At 47.9% G+C, this 20020-nt stretch overlaps 1 protein-coding gene across 1 annotated transcript; it reads left to right on the top strand.

The window, feature by feature from the left end:
- The first annotated feature begins 648 nt into the window (after positions 1-648).
- LOC100620442 (transmembrane epididymal protein 1A-like) lies at positions 649-1730 on the top strand. The gene has a single exon (XM_003358732.5). The coding sequence runs from the start codon at positions 686-688 to the stop codon at positions 1568-1570; it is 885 nt and encodes a 294-aa protein (XP_003358780.3). The 5' UTR covers positions 649-685; the 3' UTR covers positions 1571-1730.
- Positions 1731-20020: the final 18290 nt, after the last annotated feature.

Genomic DNA, 20020 nt, shown 5'->3' with positions numbered 1-20020 from the left:
AGGGCAAGTACACAGGAGCTCAGGTTAAGAGTTGAGAACTTGGGGAGTTCCCGTCATGGCTCAGTGGTTAGCAAATCCGACTAGGAACCATGAGGTTGTGGGTTCGATCCCTGGCCTTGCTCAGTGGGCTAAGGATCCGGCGTCCTGTGAGCTGTGATGTAGGTTGCAGACGTGGCTCGGATCCCGCGTTGCTGTGGCTCTGGCGAAGGTCGGCGGCTAGGGCTTCGATCCTAGCCTGGGAATCTCCATGTGCTGCGGGAGCGGCCCAAGAAATGGCAAAAAGACAAAAAAAAAAAAAAGAATTGAGAACTTGGCTGTCAGTGGTAGTGCAGCTGGGTTTGTCTTCAAAGGCTGGTGAAACCAGTTGGAATTGTACTAAATGATAAGACATACCATCCGTGGAATCCTGTTAAGGTGCCAGGTACTTTACATGCATTCTTCTAACAGTAGAATGAAAGCTCAGGACCGAGGAATGGAGCAGAGTCATGTGATAGAGGTATGGCCCTGACCTGGAGCCATGCCACGGAGGAGGAGTCTGGCCAGCTTGCAGGTACCTGCAGAGGATGCGGGCCCACACGGACAAACAGGGCAGGGCCTGCAGAGCCTATCCTGACACCTGAGAGGCGGGGAGAGTCACTGAGGAGCCCCACTCTTCCTGCGCTCCCTAGCGAGTTGGTGGCCGAGCATGGGCACTCTCTTGGGACACCTGGTTCCAGGGCTGGCCATCTATTTTGTTGGGCTCTACTATGCAGTGACGGTGTCCCAGGCCCTTTTGCGAGGCCAGAAGCTCCTCTTCCTCCCACTGCCCCCAAGGAACAAGCAAGGCCAGAGGTGGTGGCCACGGGTGCGTGTGGAGGGAATAGTGAAGATGGCAGCTGGAGTGACACTGATCTTGGGAGAGTTCTTTCCACCTGGAACCAACCGTTTCGCCCTGATGGACTGGGAGGACCCGCGGCGGCCTTTCCAGAATCACAGCTCGTGGCAGCATGCCACCATCTTTGGGTTCTTCCTGTTCAGTGCCCTCGTGGACCTCACGAGCCAGGTGTGGCTGGCCCAGCAGAGCATGAAGCTGGAGCGCGCGGCCACAGCCTTGGCCCTGCTTGTGACGCTGCTGGAAATGATCGCCCACCTCGAGCACAAGAATGCCCTGGAGATCCGAGTGCACGCCTTGCTGCTGTTGCCCGTCTTCCTGCTGGCCCTGGTGTTCATCATTGAGGTCTGGGTCCCCGGGCAGCCCCCACTCTGGGTGCTCAAGGCCTGGCTGACGCTGTGGTCTGGCTCCTGGATGCTGCAGATGACCTCCATCCTGTACGCCCCACTCTCCGGGCAGCCCTGGAGGGCAGACAGCCCCAGCGACCTTGCCTTTGTCACCACCTTCTTCTGCTGGCACCTGGGCTTAGGGGCTGTCGTGTTGGCTGCCATCTATGGCCTCTGCAGCCTCTGTCACCATCGCCGCTCCTCCTGGGTGGGATTCCCAGCAGCCAAGTACCAGCCGTGCCCCATAGGAGACCGAAGCGGAGAACTGGAGGAGCTCAGGGCAGAGGTCGTGCTACAGGACGGAGACGTCTAATCTGAAGACCGTCCCCAGCTATGCTTTGTCTTGTCCCCATAATGAGCTTTGTGAGGATGCCCACTAGGTGAGTGACACTGCAGTGTCCTGGGATCCTCAGTGTGTCTTGCTATCTCAGAAGCCGTGTTCCTTGTCCCCAAATAAACCTGCCAGCAGCTGAGATGCTTTATGTTGTCAATCTATCCGCCTTGCTATCTCTCTAGTTTTCTCTGTGGGTGTGATTTCCAGGCCCCTCGGAGGGGATTCCAGGCCTTGGCTGCTTCAGGAATCCAGGAGGAGGTGTGGGAAGGGGCCGTGGGAGGCGGTGAGCATAAACTGGATAGAAAACCCAATCTTCCCAACTCCATTACGCACTCATATCGGGGAGGAAAGACTCCCTTTCTTACTGTTCTTCTTAAAAAACAGATTTGTCTCTCCTTGACCTTTTCTGAAATTTGAGAAAGTACCATGCTTTTTCAAAGTCATGAATAATAAACACAAAATTCAAGAAAAGGAACCTCTTGGTGGGGGGTGGGGGTGGCGAGTGAAGGAGGCTGCAGAATAAAATATGGCAGGAACACAGAGGTAGATGTAGGTTACGGATAACATTTTAGTTTTTAAAAATTAGTGGCAGGTTCAAGGGCATATCCATAGATAACTTTTTTTTTAAAAAGAGAGCCATCATTGACCAACAGTGACAGTCTGTCACAATCCAAGGCCATAGTTATTCCAGCCTGCAATCCCTTTAAAGCTGTGGATGGGAGCAGGCACAAGGCTGGGTGTCTGGGATGGGAAAGGCTGTGTGCATGTGTGCCTGAGGCTGGCGTGTTGCCTGTGAGGGAGAGAGAAAAAGAAGGGGTCCGTAACAGTGGCTCCATTCACATATGCATACTGTGAGAATGTCAGATGCCATCATTTTTCTGTCCTTTTTGGTTTTGTTTTCCACGTTAATTATAGGAGGATGGAGAACTTGTTTAAAACAGACTCTATCCACTTCTGCCCTGAGGGGAAAGGGGGCAGGGCTGGCGTCACGGGCAGCAGATTCTGGGGAAGGAAAGAGGGACCGAGGCCCTTGGTGGGGGCCTGAGCCTGGGGAGAGAGGGAAGGCATGTGCACTGAGGCAGCTGGAGAAACAGGGACTACGGTGGGAACACAGAGGGAGACGGGGGTTCCTTTAGTCCTTAAAGCTGGCAGCGGGCAGGGATATCTAGTCACTAGTGATAAAATGGTTTGCCCTGCTGTCCACAGTACCCTTCAGGGCCTTGGACTTCTCCCAGAAGAAGGAGAGGAGGTGCAAAGAAACCAGGATGGCAGCTGATAACTATGGAGATGAAATGCAACATGGCTCAAACAAGCTCTTTAGAAATCTGTATCCCTTAGTAGAACTAGGAGGCCACTGCTTCCACTGGCATGAGCCTCCTTGTGTGGGATGAATAAACACAGCATGTGGAAGCCTGGAGAGGTAGAGAGAAAAGAAGAGCTGCCCAGCACAGACACACAGGAAAGATCCCCAATTGAAATCCTGTGGGTGACGCTGCTGAGATTCCACAGTGGATTATGTGGTCAGCAAAGCTGTTATCAGAAGCTGGGAAGCTTCAAGGAGCATAGAGAGGCTTTCCAAGATGGCAGACAAGTTGAGCAGGAGTGTGAGGATATCGCTGAAACGCTGCCCAAAAGAGCCATGTTCCTGAGCAGAGAAAACAGGCTCTGGGAGCTGTGGGGCAGGGGGTTAAGTTAGAGAAGAGAAGCAAGGGAAGGAATGGGGAGGGGGAAGGGCCTGGCAGCCTCATCCTGGAGCGGCAGGCTCCAGATGTTGGAAAACAAAAGATTCCTCATTCTTCCCCAGAAGTTTCAACAGCTGGAACCCGACCAGCCCCAGTTTATCTCCCCAGAGGAGCAGGGACACCCCCCACCCCCACCCCCAAGGAGAGGCTGAGCACCTCTCCCAACAAGCCCCAGCCTGGAGATCTAATCAGGCGGGCTAGATCTAACTTCAGGAATCCTGTTGGCAAACACGTCACTGCACCTACTGACCAAAGACCCGAAGGTTAACAGATGAGCAAGGAGGGAAAGACACACAGAGCCCAGGCCTCCAGCTAGCCTTCTGGGGAGCAAATTCACTCAGGTTGGCCCCGTGACCCTTTGGTGGCCCTGTGGACAGTGAGCGGCTTTCTCTACACATCTGTGCTCTCACCCAGCTCAGCAGGAATCTGGCCCCACAGACATATGACTCACACCAGCCGATTTCGCGTGTGTTTTTGAGACTTGAGAGAGTGCCAGCTTCATTGCAAAAGAAACCCATTCTCCAATGTCATAATTGAGATGTCCATTGTGCTATTTCGTCACAAAGTCATACTTCGTCTTTTTTTTTTCTGCTTGCAGAAGCAATAAATATTCATTGGAAAACAGCTAGACTCTCAGAAATGTATGAAGGAGAAAATTTAAATTGCTCATAGGCTCACCATGCATTCAGTCAACAAACACATATTGGGGCTCTGACTTCCTTAATGCCAGGTCTGCTCTGGGCTGCAAAGATGAACAGAACTGACAGAGCCCTTGTTCTTGTGTCACCTCCGTGCTAGGGGGGAAAGCAGATGAAAGACAATCCAATAAGCATAAAATCATCATAATAAACATATAAGCATATGTCAGGTCATAATAAACAGCATGAAGAAGAATAAACAGGGCAAGGGAATCAGGGAAATGGGGGGTGGGGTGCAGACTTCATATTTGAGGGGTCAGGTGACATTCTACCCAGAAAGGACAGAGTGAACTTTAGAGATTTTTTTTCCTTCCAATCTTTTAAATATGCTACCCTTTCTACGGCTACAAGTTTTCAGAGGAACATTTTTTTAAACAAGTTTTTTTCTTAAAAAAGTGATATTAGTTCATTGTAGAAAACCTGGAATGTATGGAAAAGTAGAGAGAAGACAAGTCTTCCACAGTGGTACTACAGCGGGATAATCCTTCTGGGTAGGTTGGTGCATTTCCCTCCTGCCATGCCAATTGCTAAACTCACATGACATTTACACTCTTGCAACCCTTCTCTTACTTCTCTCTCTCTCCTAAACATTACCCCATGGCAGCCAGGAGTTTGACAGGCCACCATTTCCCTTCTGTTTGAGAAAAGGCCTTCATAGAAACCAGGTGCCCTCGTAGAAACCAGATGCCCTGCTGCCCTGGCTGGCTGCTGGGTGCCATCCTGTCTGCATGACCCCGCCTCCCCGGCCCCCCATCCAACACCTTACTGAGAAAGCTGGACCCCAGTAATATGTCCCAGATGCCCAGAAGTCAAGTTTCAGGCAGACAGGCCACCTTGTGTCAGACTCAAAGGGAGTCAAGTTGCCAGCAGGGTTAAGGGAGGGTTTGTATCAGAGGTAGAGGTGACGGAGGTCCACCCCTCCTCCCCATGGGGGTCAGGCGGGAGCCAGAAAGAGACAGCAACATCTGTCCCAGAGCCAGAGGTGACAGCCCCGCTACTCCACAGATTGGGCAGCCCGGATGTCCCCCTAAACCTCCTACAAGAGAGATGCCATTGTCTTAGGAAGCCCCAAAAGTCCTGACCTTCCTCGAAGGAAGAAATGCAGATGTTACCAGCTGCTGTGGTTCCCTCCCTCTCTGGCAGCATCTCCACCCCTACTGCTCTCCTCTGGTCCGGGCTTCCTGCTTCTTGCTTCTGGAATGATGCTCTACTCTTAGTAAATCTCTACTAAGATTTGTCTTGCAGAGCATCATTCTAGACCTATGATCACTCACCCCAACCTGCATCCAATCAGGTCATTAGAAGGTTTCATAAGCAATGCTGCTCTTCAAAAATCTTTGAGCATGGCCATACCCTCCTTAGGGTGTGATCATCTGTGAAGGGTGAAAGTGCCTGGTCAAAGGTGTCAGGACTTTATCAGGATCAGTGCTCATGTCCTGCTCATTTCACCACGGTCCAAATGGTCCAGTACTTTGCACAGTCTTTGCTTCTTCTCTGACAAAGTCTTGCTATATTCTAGCTGTGAGTCAGTAAGCAAATTGCTTGCCCTTTCTGAGCCCCAGTTTCCAGGGACAGGTAGGAATGAGTCCTAGCACTCCACAGTTTCAAAATTGGCTCATGTTAGAGACCAGGGTCATCAACAAAGTACTTGGGAGCCCCAAAGAGGCAAGATGGAAATTCTGCTTGGTGGAGAGGAGGCATGGTTCCATGTAGAAAGTGTTCCAGGAGGGAGTTCCCGTCGTGGCTCAGTGGTTAACGAATCTGACTAGGAATTATGAGGTTACAGGTTCGATCACTGGCCTTGCTCAGTGGGTTAAGGATCCGGTGTTGCCGTGAGCTGTGGTGTGGGTCGTAGATGCAGCTTGGATCACGCGTTGCTGTGGCTCTGGCATAGGCCAGCGGCTATAGCTCCAATTAGACCCCTAACCTGGGAACCTCCATGTGCCCCGGGAGCGGCCCAAGAATTGGCAAAAAGATAAAAACAACAACAACAACAACAACAACAAAAAGTGTTCCAGGAGCCAGGCCTCAGAGTTCTTCCAGCATAGTTTTTACGAGTCTGAGGTTGAATCTTGGCCCTGCCCCTTACTGTCTAGGTGACCACTGTCAACCTAACCACCTCTAGGCTTCAGATTCTTCATTTACCACTTTGGTAACAACACCCATCTCATAGGCTTGATTTACAGATGGAGGACAGAGAGGTTAGCATGATACCCAGACTCAAGGTGAGGGCTCAGAAAGCCGTTCTAATGAATTTCATATTATGAACCACAGTTATCACTTACCAGGTAGAGAAGGGTGAGTGGCAAGGGCATGTCGGGCAGAAAGAGCACCACTCGCAAAGGCTTGACAAGACCAAGTGTGTTTAGAGGCAGAAGACCCCTTACAGGGCTGGATGGTATACTGGGTGGGATTGTGGGTCCTGGGGGGAAGACGACTGGGTGGGATTGTGGGTCCTGGGGGGAAGACGGAAGATGAGGCTTCACCAACCTCCCTGACTCTCTTTTTCACATTTTCTGAGCCCCATCACCTGACCAGGAATTCTGTACAGAAATGCTGGCCACACCCTGGCCCATCACCAGCCGCACCTCTAGCTCCCTCACTACTGACAGAGCCCACACCCGTGTCACCACCTGTCTGGACAACACAAGTCTCCCATGTGGTCCTCCTGAGCCCAGTGTTCCATCCAGAACAAGCCCCACACAGACCCCAGCGCCAGCTCTTCAGAATGTCCGTGTGGTTAGCTTACGAACATTCCACCTGCCTGTCACCTTCACACTAAGAACACTTACAAAGCCCTTCATGGGCCTCCTTTCCTCTCCATGTCACCCTCTCCTTCTCTAGAGTCTAGGTGACAAAACCACCTGTTTTTACCCAAACATACCACAAACTTGTTTCTGGGCTTTTGCCTGTGCTGGTTGCCCAGTCCAGGAAGCCCTCTCCAAATTTTGCCCCCGCAACCATTGTTTGCATCATGTTGCACCCAGTGCATTCTCCCTCCTTAAGGCTGTGTGGCTCCAGAACAACCCTTGATGCCAAAACCATTACAGCATGTGCTCCAAGGGTGCCCCAGCACCCCCCAGCCAGGCTGAAAGCTCTTAGCTCATCTTAACATTTTCTGCACCTGCACAATGCCTGGCTCTTGGTAAAGGCGCCATAAGAATGTGTGGAGTGACTAAGATCAGAAAAATAGGGCCAGAAGACAGAGAAAGGGTTAGGTGATGGGGAAACACCACAGATTTGGAGACCAAGAAATGAGGTGCTTTAGGGAGATGATCCTGGGAAGGAGAGCGCAGACTGGATGTGCCCAGGATGGTGGAGCTTCTCCATCATCAAGAGGAGAAGAGCAAGGAGTTCCAGTCATGGCTCAGTGGTTAAAGAATCTAACTAGGAACCATGAGGTTGCAGGTTCGACCCCTGGCCTTGCTCAGTGGATTAAGGATCCAGCATTGCCGTGAGCTGTGGTGTAGGCTGCAGAGGCAGCTCGGATCTCGCATTGCTGTGGCTGTGGTGTAGGCTGGCGGCTACAGCTCCAATTGGTCCCCTAGCCTTGGAACCTCCACATGCTGCAGGAGCGGCCCTAGAAAAGGCAAAAGGACCACACACACACACACACACACACACACACACACACACACACACACACAAAGAGGAGCAGAGCAATAGACACCCAGCCAGAGGGAGAGTCAGGTGGCTATGACAAGAGAGAAGGGTTGGTCACTGGCCACCCCTTCACAATGACACACTTCAAGGGTTCATTCCTGGGTTTCTAAATGAGAGCCACACCCACACGGGCTGTCACAGAGTCATCCTGTCAAACCGGAAGAAGGAAGCTGAGACAAGGCTGCCTGGAAAGAACAGCTGCAAACAGGATCCACGGAAGGATGGAAGGGCCAGTGGTTGCCTCTTCCAACAGAGAGCCAGCATCGTCAGGATGTCAGGACAGAGGGACTCGCTGTGGGGGTGGGGTAGGACACCCTCTCGTAACACCTGAGGGAGGGGCAGGAGGAAGTCAGTCAACCTTGTCCCCACCTCGAAGCCCACACCCACCACCTCCTTCGCTCCTGAGGCCACTGCTGGGATCCGAGGCCCATCCCCCTCAGCTCCCTCCTTGCATTTCAAAATGTCCCCATCCTTTGCCCTGGCTCTCTCAGAAGAAGGAAGCCCACTCAGCCCAGTGACACCCCTTGTACCCTTTAGGGTCATTTCAGCTGCTGGTAACAAAGCTCATGTTGCCTCAAACAACAGAAAGTATTTTGTGGCTCCTATAACAAAAAGTCTAGGGCAGAAGGATTTCCAAGGGACTTTGATCTGCAGGCCCCTACTCTGTTTTCCAGCATCTCCTGACAACATGGGGCAGCCCCTGCCACTCCTTTCTTGAGTAGAAAAATTAAAAGGAAAAAAATGCCCCTCTGTGTTCTTACATTGCATACCTCTGACCCATAACATTAGCCAGAGTTGGACCTGTGCATCCTTTTTTTTTGTATATATACCTATACTTTCCGCTCTCCGGATATTTTATCTGAGTTTCAAAAGAATCCATGACCCCAAAGATATTCCAAACCATTACCCAGCAGGAAAAAAAAAAAAAATTAGTTCATGATCATTGTCCTTAATTCCAAATATTGAGCAAGTGTTCCAATTCTTTTTGTAATTTGAAGCACCTGGATGTGGCATAGGGCTCGTTCTGACCCCCAAGGAGGCTGGAGAAAAATCTCAGAGCACAGAAGAGGCAAGACAGAAGGCACCACAGCAGGAAAAAGGTAGAAAAGCTGGCACTGAATACATGACCAGGTAGATTCATATCTCTTTGGCCTCCTCTGGCTTCAAAGGTGACTCAATGTTTAAAGAGGAAAGACTGAAAGTAAAAATCAAGCTCATTTATTAACTGTGCTACATAAGTGTATATAAAATAGTATACACAGTGGGTTTTGTTTTTTTTTTTTTGTCTTTTTTGCTATTTCTTGGGCCGCTCCTGCGGCATATGGAGGTTCCCAGGCTAGGGGTTGAATCGGAGCTGTAGCCAGAGCCACAGCAACGCAGGATCCGAGCCGCGTCTGCAACCTACACCACAGCTCACGGCAACGCCGGATCGTTAACCCACTGAGCAAGGGCAGGGACCGAACCCGCAACCTCATGGTTCCTAGTCGGATTCGTTAACCACTGCACCACGACGGGAACTCCTACACAGTGGTTTTTAACTGTTTAATCGTAGGGCAGTTGAATAGACAGAACCATTCTCATCTAGCTTCTTATTGTTATGAAACCCTAAATTAAAAGAACTCCACCTAAAATGCAAAGTAAAATCACAAGGATCTAGGTATAAAATAAAAAAGATATATTGTACAGTACAGAAAATATAGTCAATATTTTATAATAACCATAAACAGTATAATCTTCAAAAATTGTGAATCACGATGTTGTACACTTGAAACATATAATATTCTAAATTAACTATATCTCAGTAAAAAAAAGTCACAAGGGGACACTCCTATACACCTATTAGAACATCAAAAGTTAAAGAGATCAACTCTACAAAGTGTCATTGAGGATATGGAGCCAGTGGGGATGCAAAATGAAAATATCACTTTGGAAAAAAGCTTGGTAGTTTTTTTAAAAGTTAAATATACACCTAAATGATCCAGCCATTCAACTCCCAGGTATCTACCCAAGAGAAATTAAAGCACATGCCATAAAAAGACTCACACACAAATATTCATAGCAGCTCCATTTGTGATAACAACAACAAAAAAAAAAAACCTGGAAATAACTCAGATGTCTACCAACAGCTAAAAGGACAAAAAAATTGTGGTATATATGTATGATAGAATATTATTTAGCAATGAAAAGGAACAAATTATTGGTACACACACAACAGCATGAATGAATCTCAAAACAATAATATTGGGAGTTCCCATTGTGGCTCAGTGGGTTAAGGACCCAACAATGTCTCTGTGAGGATGTGGGTTTGATCCCTGGCATTGCCACAATTCATAGGTTACAGATGTAGCTCAAATCCAGTGTCACTGTGGCTGTGAGGCAGGGTGACAGCTGAAACTCCAGTTCAACTCCTAGCCTGGGAACTTCCATAAGCTGCAGGTGTGGCCCTAAGAAAAGAAAAAATAATAATGTTGAATGAAATAAGTCAGATAGAAAAAGAATATAATATAGGTATGATTTCATGTATATAAAATTTTAGAAAATGCAAGCTTTTCTGTAGTGACAGGAAGCACATCCATGTTTGTTGGGGGCAGGAGAGGAAAGAATTGCAATGGGACATAAGGAAACTGGGGGGGGGGGTAATGGACACATTCATTATCTTGATAGTGGTGATGTCACTGCAAGTGTATGCATGTGTCAAAGCTTATCAAATTGTATACTTTAAATACAAAGTTTATCAAATATCAGTTATAGCTCAATAGAGCTGCTTAGAAAAAAGAGCCCAGATGTTGACTACACCTCTTCCCCTTTCTTCTTGGAACCTTGTGTTTAGGGCTTATTTTAAATTCCCCTTTTCTGCCTTGTCTGTCTCTCCTTCAACTTCATAATCTGCCTCAATTAGGCAGGACTCTCCCCTGTGAGCAGGGGAGAAAGGTCATTCTTTCCTAACAGTGAGATGAAAGTGTCAGGGCTCAACTAATCAGAGTCCATTCACAGGATTAACTCACCCATATTTCCTCTCATGGAGGCAACCACTTCCCAGATATTGATCCTACTCATCTGGCCTGAAGCCAAAGGTCCAAGTTCCTTGCTAGTCTAGGCAGCTGTGGCTCTTAGAGCTGGAGTGGCTCTCCTGGTGGCAGAGTAAACACGAAAGGAGTCCTTTCTGAAGAGCGTGGCCAAACTCTGAGCAGTAGCTATATATCTGTTCCAAGGGCAGAAACTTACAACACTTTTTATGACTTTCCCCAGGGTAAAAAGTGTGACACTTAATGGTACAGGTCTTGCATCTGTGACAAAATGGAAATATGTTCATAAAAAGAAAGCCAAGGTGTTCCCATTGTGGCTCAGCAGATTAAGAACCCAGCATAGTCTCTGTGAGGATGCAGGTTCTGTCTCTGGCCTTACTTGGTGGGTTAAGGATCCAGCATTGCTGTAAGCTGTGGTGTAGGTTGCAGAGGTGGCTCGGATCTGGCATTGCTGTGGCTGTGGTGTAGGCCAGCAGCTGCAGCTCTGATTCAGGCCCTAGCTCGGGAACTTCCATATGCTGCAGGTGTGGCCCTAAAAAGAAAAATGAGAGAAAAGAAAAGGAAGCTAAAAACCAAAGAAAGATGGCTTCTAAAAAAGATGAATTTATAACAGGGAGTTACAAGTATTTCTAAAATACCTCTTGCTGTATACATTACAAGAAGAAACAATAATCAAGTCTGTTAATTCCATCTGCTTCTCGTACCAAGGAAAAATTCCTTTCGTGTGGGTGTCAGGAGGCCTCAAGTCAACGGAGGGAGTTTTCCGGGGTCTCCCAGGACGCTCTCCTGGCTGGTTTCTTGCCTTCTTCAAGGCCCCATCCACTTTGCCACTGCTGCCATAGAATGACACTCAGTGCCCCAGCTTTCTTCTCATCCCTCAACTCAAAGCCATTAGCTTTGCCTCTCCCCCTCAGCTCTCAAAGCCCCCAGCAGCCTCAGAGTAGCTCTCATGACCTTTTTTCAGGGCTGATCCTATCGTCTCTCTGTCGTCCCTCCCCTGCCTCTCTCTTCTTGCCCTTCTCCAAGTCTTCTGCTTCCTCTCCCAGCACGCCTTCCCATTGGTTTCTCATTTTATCCCAACCTCCCACACATGGGTAATTTTCTAAAGTCTATCCTTGGTTGGCTTTTCCTCTCTCTGTGCCCAGGCTCTCTTGGAACATCTTTTACCCTTCCATGCTTCAAGTTTTATTTTATTCAGACGACTTCCAGATCTACATGGCTAGCCCTAAGCGCTCTCTCTCTCTCTGAGCTTGAGAGTTACAGATGGGGGATTATAAATAAGATACATTCCCAACAAGTGAAAGAGAAGATATTTTTTAAATCTACAATTCAAAATTATAAAGGGGTCCCCGGGTGGATTGGAAAGTATGAAGGGTTTCTAAAGATGAAACGATGATGGGATTGGATTGAAGAAAGAAATCACCTCCCAAAACGTGGATGGGAGAGCACCACCATGCCCAGAAGAGGGAGTGTCTGGAAGTTGGACAGCACCAGGGCAACTCAAAGAGAGAACCACCAAGAGGTGGCTACAGGGTTTGGTCTCTGTAAACCAGCCCTTGCCCACCTTCACGCAAATATCTCCCTCCAGGCAACACAGCGGATGTGGGCTTGAGTCAGAGAGAAGGTAGGGTCCCGTGCACCTGAGCCACGAGATCAGCCTGGACCAGCCCCCGTTCCCTTCCCTACTCTCACTCCCATTCCACTCCTTCCTGCAGCAAGCAGCACAAACAGATAACAAAGAGCCCAACCTGAGATGGGCCTCTCAACAAAGAGCAGAGTCAACAGTCAGCAAACTCTTGGGGAAGGCTAACATCATGAAAGAAGAACGGACCACAAAACAGAACTTACAGAGACAAGGTGTATTCATAGCAAGACCCAAACATAATCCTAATCCTTGGAGAACAAGGGAGGGTCTGGCATCTAAGAAACAAGAATGGGCAGGCTGTGCCAACAAAGAACCAGTGAGAACCCTTGAAAACAAAAACATATATCATACTGGAAATAAAAAATTAAGCAGATGAGCTGATAACAAAATAATGATAGCTTATAAGAATTACTGAGCTGGGAGTTCCTGTCATGGCTCAGCAGTTAATGAATCCGACAAGAACCATGAGGATGCAGGTTGGATCCCTGGCCTCGCTCAGTGAGTTAAGGATCTGGTGTTGCTGTGAGCTGTGGTGTAGGCTGGTGGCTACAGCTTGGATTGGAGCCCTCGCCTGGGAATCTCCATATGCCATGGGTGCAGCCCTAAAAATACCAAAAGATAAAATAAAATAAGAATTACTGAGCTGGCAAAAGAGCTGAGCGATTCTTCTGGAATGTAGCATAAGAGGAGGAAAATATGAATTCATTATTTAAGCAATGTGGAAAATAAGTTCTGAAGTTCCAATATCCCTCTAAGAGGTGTTCCAGAAAAAGAAAGCAGAATAGAGGGGGATTTTTAAAGGAATGTTCAAACTGAAAAATAGAATAGAATTAATATAACACTGTGTTCCCACCAATCAGTACTGATAATTTATGTTTTACCGGATGTGCTTCAAGCAGTATTTTAGAGAAATAAAGACACAGGTAAAGCTGATGGTCTTTCAGACCCTCATCCCTTCCCCTCCTTTGTCCTCCAGGCAGCCAACACCATCGTGAATCTGTGGATGTCTTTCCAGTCCATTATTTATACATATGACGTGTATTATATAATATCTATGATGCTGTCGCATGTGGCTTTAAAGTTTACCTAAGGCATAACTACTGTAAGGAGGGTTCTACAACTTGATATTTTCCCTAAAAATTGTGTAAGTTTTAGCTGTCTCCACATTTATGGAGAGGACAGTTAATTTATTTGGACTGCTGTATTACCGACTATACCTCATTTTTTAATATAATACTTGGTTTATAAATGGATTTATGCAATAGCTCCAAATTTTTACCAACGTGAGATAATGTAATAATATGGGCCTTATGAACTCGGGCGAAGGTTTCTTTCCAAGTGGATACCTAGAAGGAGAATTGCAGGATGTGCCCATTTACTAGGTTCTGTCAAATTGCTCTTCCATACTCCAATGAGCAGCATATGACGAAACCCATTTCCCCTCAACCTCACCAGCACTTAATATTTTCAGACATTTTAATTTTTCCAGTCTGATGGGTGAAAAATTATACCTCATTAAAATGTTTGTTGGCATAGCCCCAATTTCTAGTAAGTTTGACCATCCTTTCATAGTCTGTGAGCCATTGGGGATTATTCCTTGGCTATAAATTGTCTGTTGACATCCCTTTGCTAAAAATCAAGATATAACTGATAAATAACATTATGTTAGTTTCGGGTTTATAACATAATGATTCCATACATTTCAAAATGATCACAATAAGACAATAAGTCTAGTTAATATTCGTCATCACATAGGGTTTTTTTTCCTTGTGTTGAGTACTTTTAAGATCTACTCTTTTGGCACCTTTCAAATATACATTTTAGTATTATTAACTATAGTTACCATGCTGGAATCACAGTCCCAGGAATTATCTTATAACTGGTTTGTATCTTTGACCCCCTTCACTCACTTCACCCAGCCTTTATGACAGCTAGGCAGCAAACGTGAGTCTGCCTGTCTTCATCTCCCAACCTGACTCTGGGCCTTGCTTCCCCATCTGAGAAATGGGAAATCTGCTTCATGTTCCTCTCTCTTCCAAGAAGATTGTGCTTGTCGTGAAGGTCCTCTGTCTTCTAGGGAGATTAGGCTCAAGAGAACCAGTAGTGGAGTTCCTGTTGTGGCTCAGTGGTTACGAACCCCACTAGTATCCACGAGGACTCGGGTTCGATCCCAAGCCCCACTCTGTGGGTTAAGGATGCAGCCTGGCTGTGAGCTGTGGTGTAGGTCACAGACACGGCTTGGATCCCGAGTTGCTGTGGATACAGCTGCAGCTCCAATTCAACCCTTAACCTGGGAACTTCCATATGCTGCAAGTGTAACCCTAAAATGACAGAAAAAAAAAAAAAACATAACCAGTGGCAAGAAATGGCTTTTTTTGTGGGGTGGGGGCGGGGGGCTGCACCTGCGGCATATGGAGGTTCCCAGGCTAGGTCAGATTGGAGCCACAGCCACTGGCCTACACCACAGCCACAGTAATGTGGGATCTGAGCCACGTCTGCGATCCACACCAGAGCTCATGGCAATGCTGGATCCATAACCCACTGGGTGAGGCCAGGGATTGAACCCACGTCCTCATGGATGCTAGTCAGGTTCATTTCTGCTGAGCCACAACGGAAACTCCAAGAAATGGCTTTTGCCCACAGATCTTGGCCTTGACATTCAGACAACATGCTTCAGGCATAACATATGAGCTGGAGGAAAATATGCCAGGGCAAAAGTGGGCTGTAAACCAGAGCCGACCAATAGGGGAGAAAGTCCTTGTGTGTCAGCTGCTAAAAGCTGTGTTTGGAACCCTCAGTAACCCGTGTGCTGTTTCCTTGCAGCAACAGTGTTCCAGGAGGAAACGCTTCTGGAATGACATCTTCAGCAGGCCCGAGATTTTCTGCTCATTTTTAGAAAAGTGTCCGTGGTCACTTTGGGATACAAACACAGTCTCAATTCAGTAACTGGAATGCTAATGCAAGGTAGTCATCAAAACTCTGAACTTCTTTTTACCTTAAATCCTCTCTCTTCCCCCAGCCTGGGCCTGCCCAGCTGGACCCCACAGTGGAGACAGGGGAGAGGGGTTGGCTTCTTCTCTCCTTTTCCACTGGGCCTCCCCAGCCAGTTGCCATGGTTACGACTCTGCCACTCTGTGGGAGCAGGCGATGAAGGGGCAGCAGCAGCTGGCGGCTGACTTCAGGCTTCCTTGCCAGGCAGATGTTAAAGTCTGCCTCTTTCTCCTGGAGCACTTTAATGCCCCTCCACAGTTTCCCCACTCAGCCTCTTTCTCCCAGTGTTCTCTCTCAAGCCCAGTCTCATTTCAAGTGGTCACCTGCAACCCCGTCCTCAGCAGCAAGCTTCAGCTAGTGGGGTCCCTCCACCCAGGACCCAAGACATGGAGCCCTGGCAGGCTCTCTGCTGGGAGACCCACCTCTGTCCTGCAGAAACTCTCATAATTCCCCCTACCTCCCCCCAAAAAAAAATTCTGGGAATGCCGGGGGTGGGGGGTGTCCCAGGAGGGTGGCAGCAGCCCCACCAGAGCAGCTAGTGGGCCCTCCTCCCACCTTCCAGATCCCCCAGGTGGGACTATTGCCCAGGCTGCCAGGCCCCAGGCTCACATGCCAGGCTCTTGGAGCAGCGCCCTCACTAGGTTTGAGGTGAGGGAGCAGCCCCCTGCGACCCTCAAGATGGGATTCCCAGCCCAGCTTTCTTCATGGAAAACCTCACAAAATCCTTCTGCCTCCTCTAGTCCTACTTGTTCAAAGCCTCAGAAGGGGCAAGAGGTTTCCAAAGTCTTGGAACAGATGTTGGCATTTCCTCTGAAAGTCTCCATAAGGTGACTTGGCATCCCACGCTGGATTTTCACATCTATGACACACATTAGTGCCCCGTAGAAAATTTAGTTGAAGGTCCTTTTACACTTATATGCATTGACTCTTTGAACGCTCATAGGTTATCTGTATAACATTTTTTTCATTTTATTTTTAAATGATTTTTATTTTTTCCAGTATAGTTAGTTTACAGTGTTCTGTCAATTTTCTACTGTACCGTGAAGTGACCCAGTCACACGTACATATATATATATACATTTTCTTTTTCTCACCTTATCTTCCATCATGCTCCATCACAAGTGACTAGATGTAGTTCCCAGGGCTATACAGCAGGATCTCATTGCTTATCTTTTTTTTTTTTTTTTTTCATTTTAAAGATGAGGAAAACCCACCTCTGAGGACCTAAAGAGGTAAGGCTGAGGTCATCCCACCAGTCAATGATGGGGCTGGGATGCTAACCAGGTGTGTCTGGGGTTGTCTGCAATGTGCCTGCTCACCTGCCTTGAGCTCAAGGAAAGACTCTGATAACACCGAGGCCCAGTGCTTCCTTCATTCAGCACCCAGGCCCTGGGGTCACTGTAAGAGGCCACACCTTCACAGGACCCATTCTAGGACCTAGTTTCAGAGAGAAGGCTGAGAGGACCTGGAAGGATCAATAATTCTACTGATCTGGCAACAACCCCATCTCCGTGTGACTTTCGACGCAGAGGAGGTGAGTCAGGAGAGCTGACTCACCTAGTCTAACATCCAAGCCAAACACTGTGAGGAAAGAGCTCAGCTCAGCCAAGACTGCAACCGCAGGAGGACAGGAAGTCTGTGCTGGGATCCCAGCCATGTCTTTGCCTCACTGTTTTCTCCATGTGTTTGGGCCTCCTTTTCTCCATGACTTCTGTGAGCTTGGGAATGAGGCAAACTGGGACTGCAACAGGTGGTCCAGAACCACCACAGGAAGATGCTGAGAGGTGAGAGATGGAGGAACTGACTTAGCTGGTCCTTAAAGGAGGGGGAGGATATGGCATTGGCCGGCTCCCAGGATGGGCTTAGTTTGGCCTCCACTTAGGTCCAGTCGGGTGTGTGTTTCCTACACAGGACGTTAGTTAATAAGCCCGGTTCCATCCACAATGAAGTGACCACTGAACACCACAGTATAGAACACTTAATTATATGGAGAGATGTTTACAGTAATTAGTAAGTGAAGGCTGTGAAAAGCAGGAGCCTATCTTTATACAAGCAGGGTTCTTGCTGGAACAAGTGTTTCTGAGGACAAGACTAAAAGGTGCAGTCTGAGTTCTTGGCTCCGTTGATCCCTGTAGGTCCCAAGATCCCACCCTTTCAAAGAAATTTCCTGTTTATCCTCAGGCTGAGCCAAAGGCATGGGGTCACTACAGGGTCCAACATCTTCCATTTCCTAAGGTCAGAGCCACTTGCCTCCTTCTCTCCTGCATCCTCTCTCAAGGATCTGCTGGACAGTTTCTACACCCTCCAAATACAAAGGGAGCTGTCATACCCGGTACATCATTTCCCCAGACAACTGGGCCACTCCCTGGGCACCCATCTGTTGAATGATCCCTTCTGTGATTCCAGGAAGCCCCACCCATCCCATTCCCCAATTTCTGGCATCCCAGAGGGGCCAGAATGTGGTTTTTGGTACTTGCTCAATGAAGAAGACACACATACACACACATTTAATCTAAGCCAATCTACTCTGAAACAAAACCACAAACGCATATAAATATTACCTTGTTTGTTTTTACATGCAGTTAGTTCATAATGGGAATATTATTCTGCCACTAGGGGTGAGCTAAATTCCTACATTGGTCTGAAGTATTTCTCCCAGAAAACAGTCTGCAGAGGTACACCTCTGTGGCCCTACTATAAAGATGACCTTTCAATATATTGTGCAAGACAGCCTGGCTTCTCCAGGTCACAGCGCCTCAAACCTCTGCACGCTGGAAGAGGGTCTTTGCAGGACTTGTGCAACTAAAGAGCTGCAGAGACATTGCTCAGGACAAGGAGGAGAGGTCACAGGGCTAGCTTCTTACACTACGAACTCTTCTGCTTGTAGGTCCAAAGTTACAAAGTTTGGATTCTGACAGGCTTGCTGGTTCATATTTTCTCCAGCAGAAGGAAGGACTGACTGCTGCTGTTAGGTATTTATGGCTGTATATGTATGCTTAGAGAAAACTCCAGAAGGCAACACAACAAAATGTTAGAAGTCGTCATGGCCAGGGCTTGGAATTAAATATTCTTATTTTCTTTTACTGTCACCTGCGTTTCCCACAGTAAATGTTCTTTCTCTACTTTGCCACAGAAATCAAAACCATTGTCTTGAACTGCCTCAAAGTCCTGTTGCCTTCTACCCACCCCATGTCTATACCCACCTCTGTGTCCATATTCGTCCTTCCCTCCAACCCTCCAAACCAGAGCCCAAGGCAGACTCTCCTTCTGTGTCCTTACTGCCTCTTACTGTGTTCTTACTGTCCCCAATATGTAAAATTGGTCTATTAATACACTGCAGACATGTCATCAATAGCCATACCCCAAATAAACAAAAAGTACTCAGTAAATAATAATGATGATAGTTGTTTTGACGCTTGGTACCTCAGTTTACCTCATCTGTAAAACGGGGCAATCATAGTACCTACCTCATAGGCTTGTTGTGAGGATTAAATGAGTTAAATTTATGGTTAGCACTTAGAAGAGCCCCTGTACCTAGTAGGTGCTCTGTAGTGTTTGCTAGTGTTAGTATCACCAGTACTAATTAGTACTGTTAGTACTTGTGTATTCCTCCATTTCTGCCAAAACTTTGACTCCTTCGTTATCTCTCCCCCCGCCCTTTTTTTTTGTCTTTTTGCCTTTTCTAGGGCCGCTCCTGCGGCATATGGAGGTTCCCAGGCTAGGGGTCAAATTAGAGCTGCAGCTGCTGGCATACACCAGAGCCACAGCAACGTGGGATCCAAGCCGAGTCTGCAACCTACGCCACAGCTCACGGCAACACCGGATCCTTAACCCACTGAGCAAGGGCAGAGATCAAACCTGCAACCTCATGGTTCCGAGTCGGATTTGTTAACCTCTGCGCCAAGATGAGAACTCTGTCTCTCCCATATTTTAAGCCACTCTCTGTCCTCAGATTCCTTCCCCTAGTTTATTCAGAGTCATCTATGTTCCCACCCCAAATCCACCCTGAAATTGCTGACCTATCTCTGTCCACCCTTCAGGTCCAGGCATCTGAAGAAAGCGGGTTTGGAGATTCAGTCTTCCACACTGGCTCACAGTCCGTTTCCCCATTGCTCCGTGACCTGGTGCAATTGGACCCTGCCCTTTACTTTCCTGGTGAAACTCCTCCAGCAAAGACAAATGACCTTCCTTGTCCAAACTCAAAAGACCCTAGTCAGTTTCTACCCTTCTGGACTTTTCTTCCTTATCCACTGAACTGTCTTCCCTGAAACTTTTCTCCTTGTGGCTCCTGTTCTCCTTCTCTGGACTCAGCTTCCTTGCCTGGGTTCTTTCCACTTTGTCCTTAAACACTGATGCTCCCCAGGGTTGATCTGCCACTGCCGCTGCCCCAGCAGCCCCAGCGAAGCGCATGCACTGCCACGTGACTCATCCTCTTTCTCCTGTAACAAACAAGTCGGCACTTCCAGCTCCAGCATCTCCCCTAAGCTGTAGACCCATATATCTTAGCACAAGCTGGATACTTACACCTGGAGGTCTCACATCACCATCTGAAATGACACTCATCATCACCTTAAACCTATGTGTCCTTCAGGGTTCCTACTTAAACAGGTAAAATATTAGGCGGTGACTCCACCATCACCATCCTCCAGTAGAGGCTCAGAAAA

The sequence above is a fragment of the Sus scrofa genome, chromosome 13, assembly GCF_054392235.1.
Source record: "Sus scrofa isolate SSC_HxYL_T2T_F1_AM1 chromosome 13, Sscrofa_HxYL_maternal_Yorkshire_Landrace_v2.0, whole genome shotgun sequence".
Lineage (NCBI taxonomy): Eukaryota > Metazoa > Chordata > Mammalia > Artiodactyla > Suidae > Sus > Sus scrofa.
This window is presented reverse-complemented; position numbering and strand designations above follow the sequence as displayed.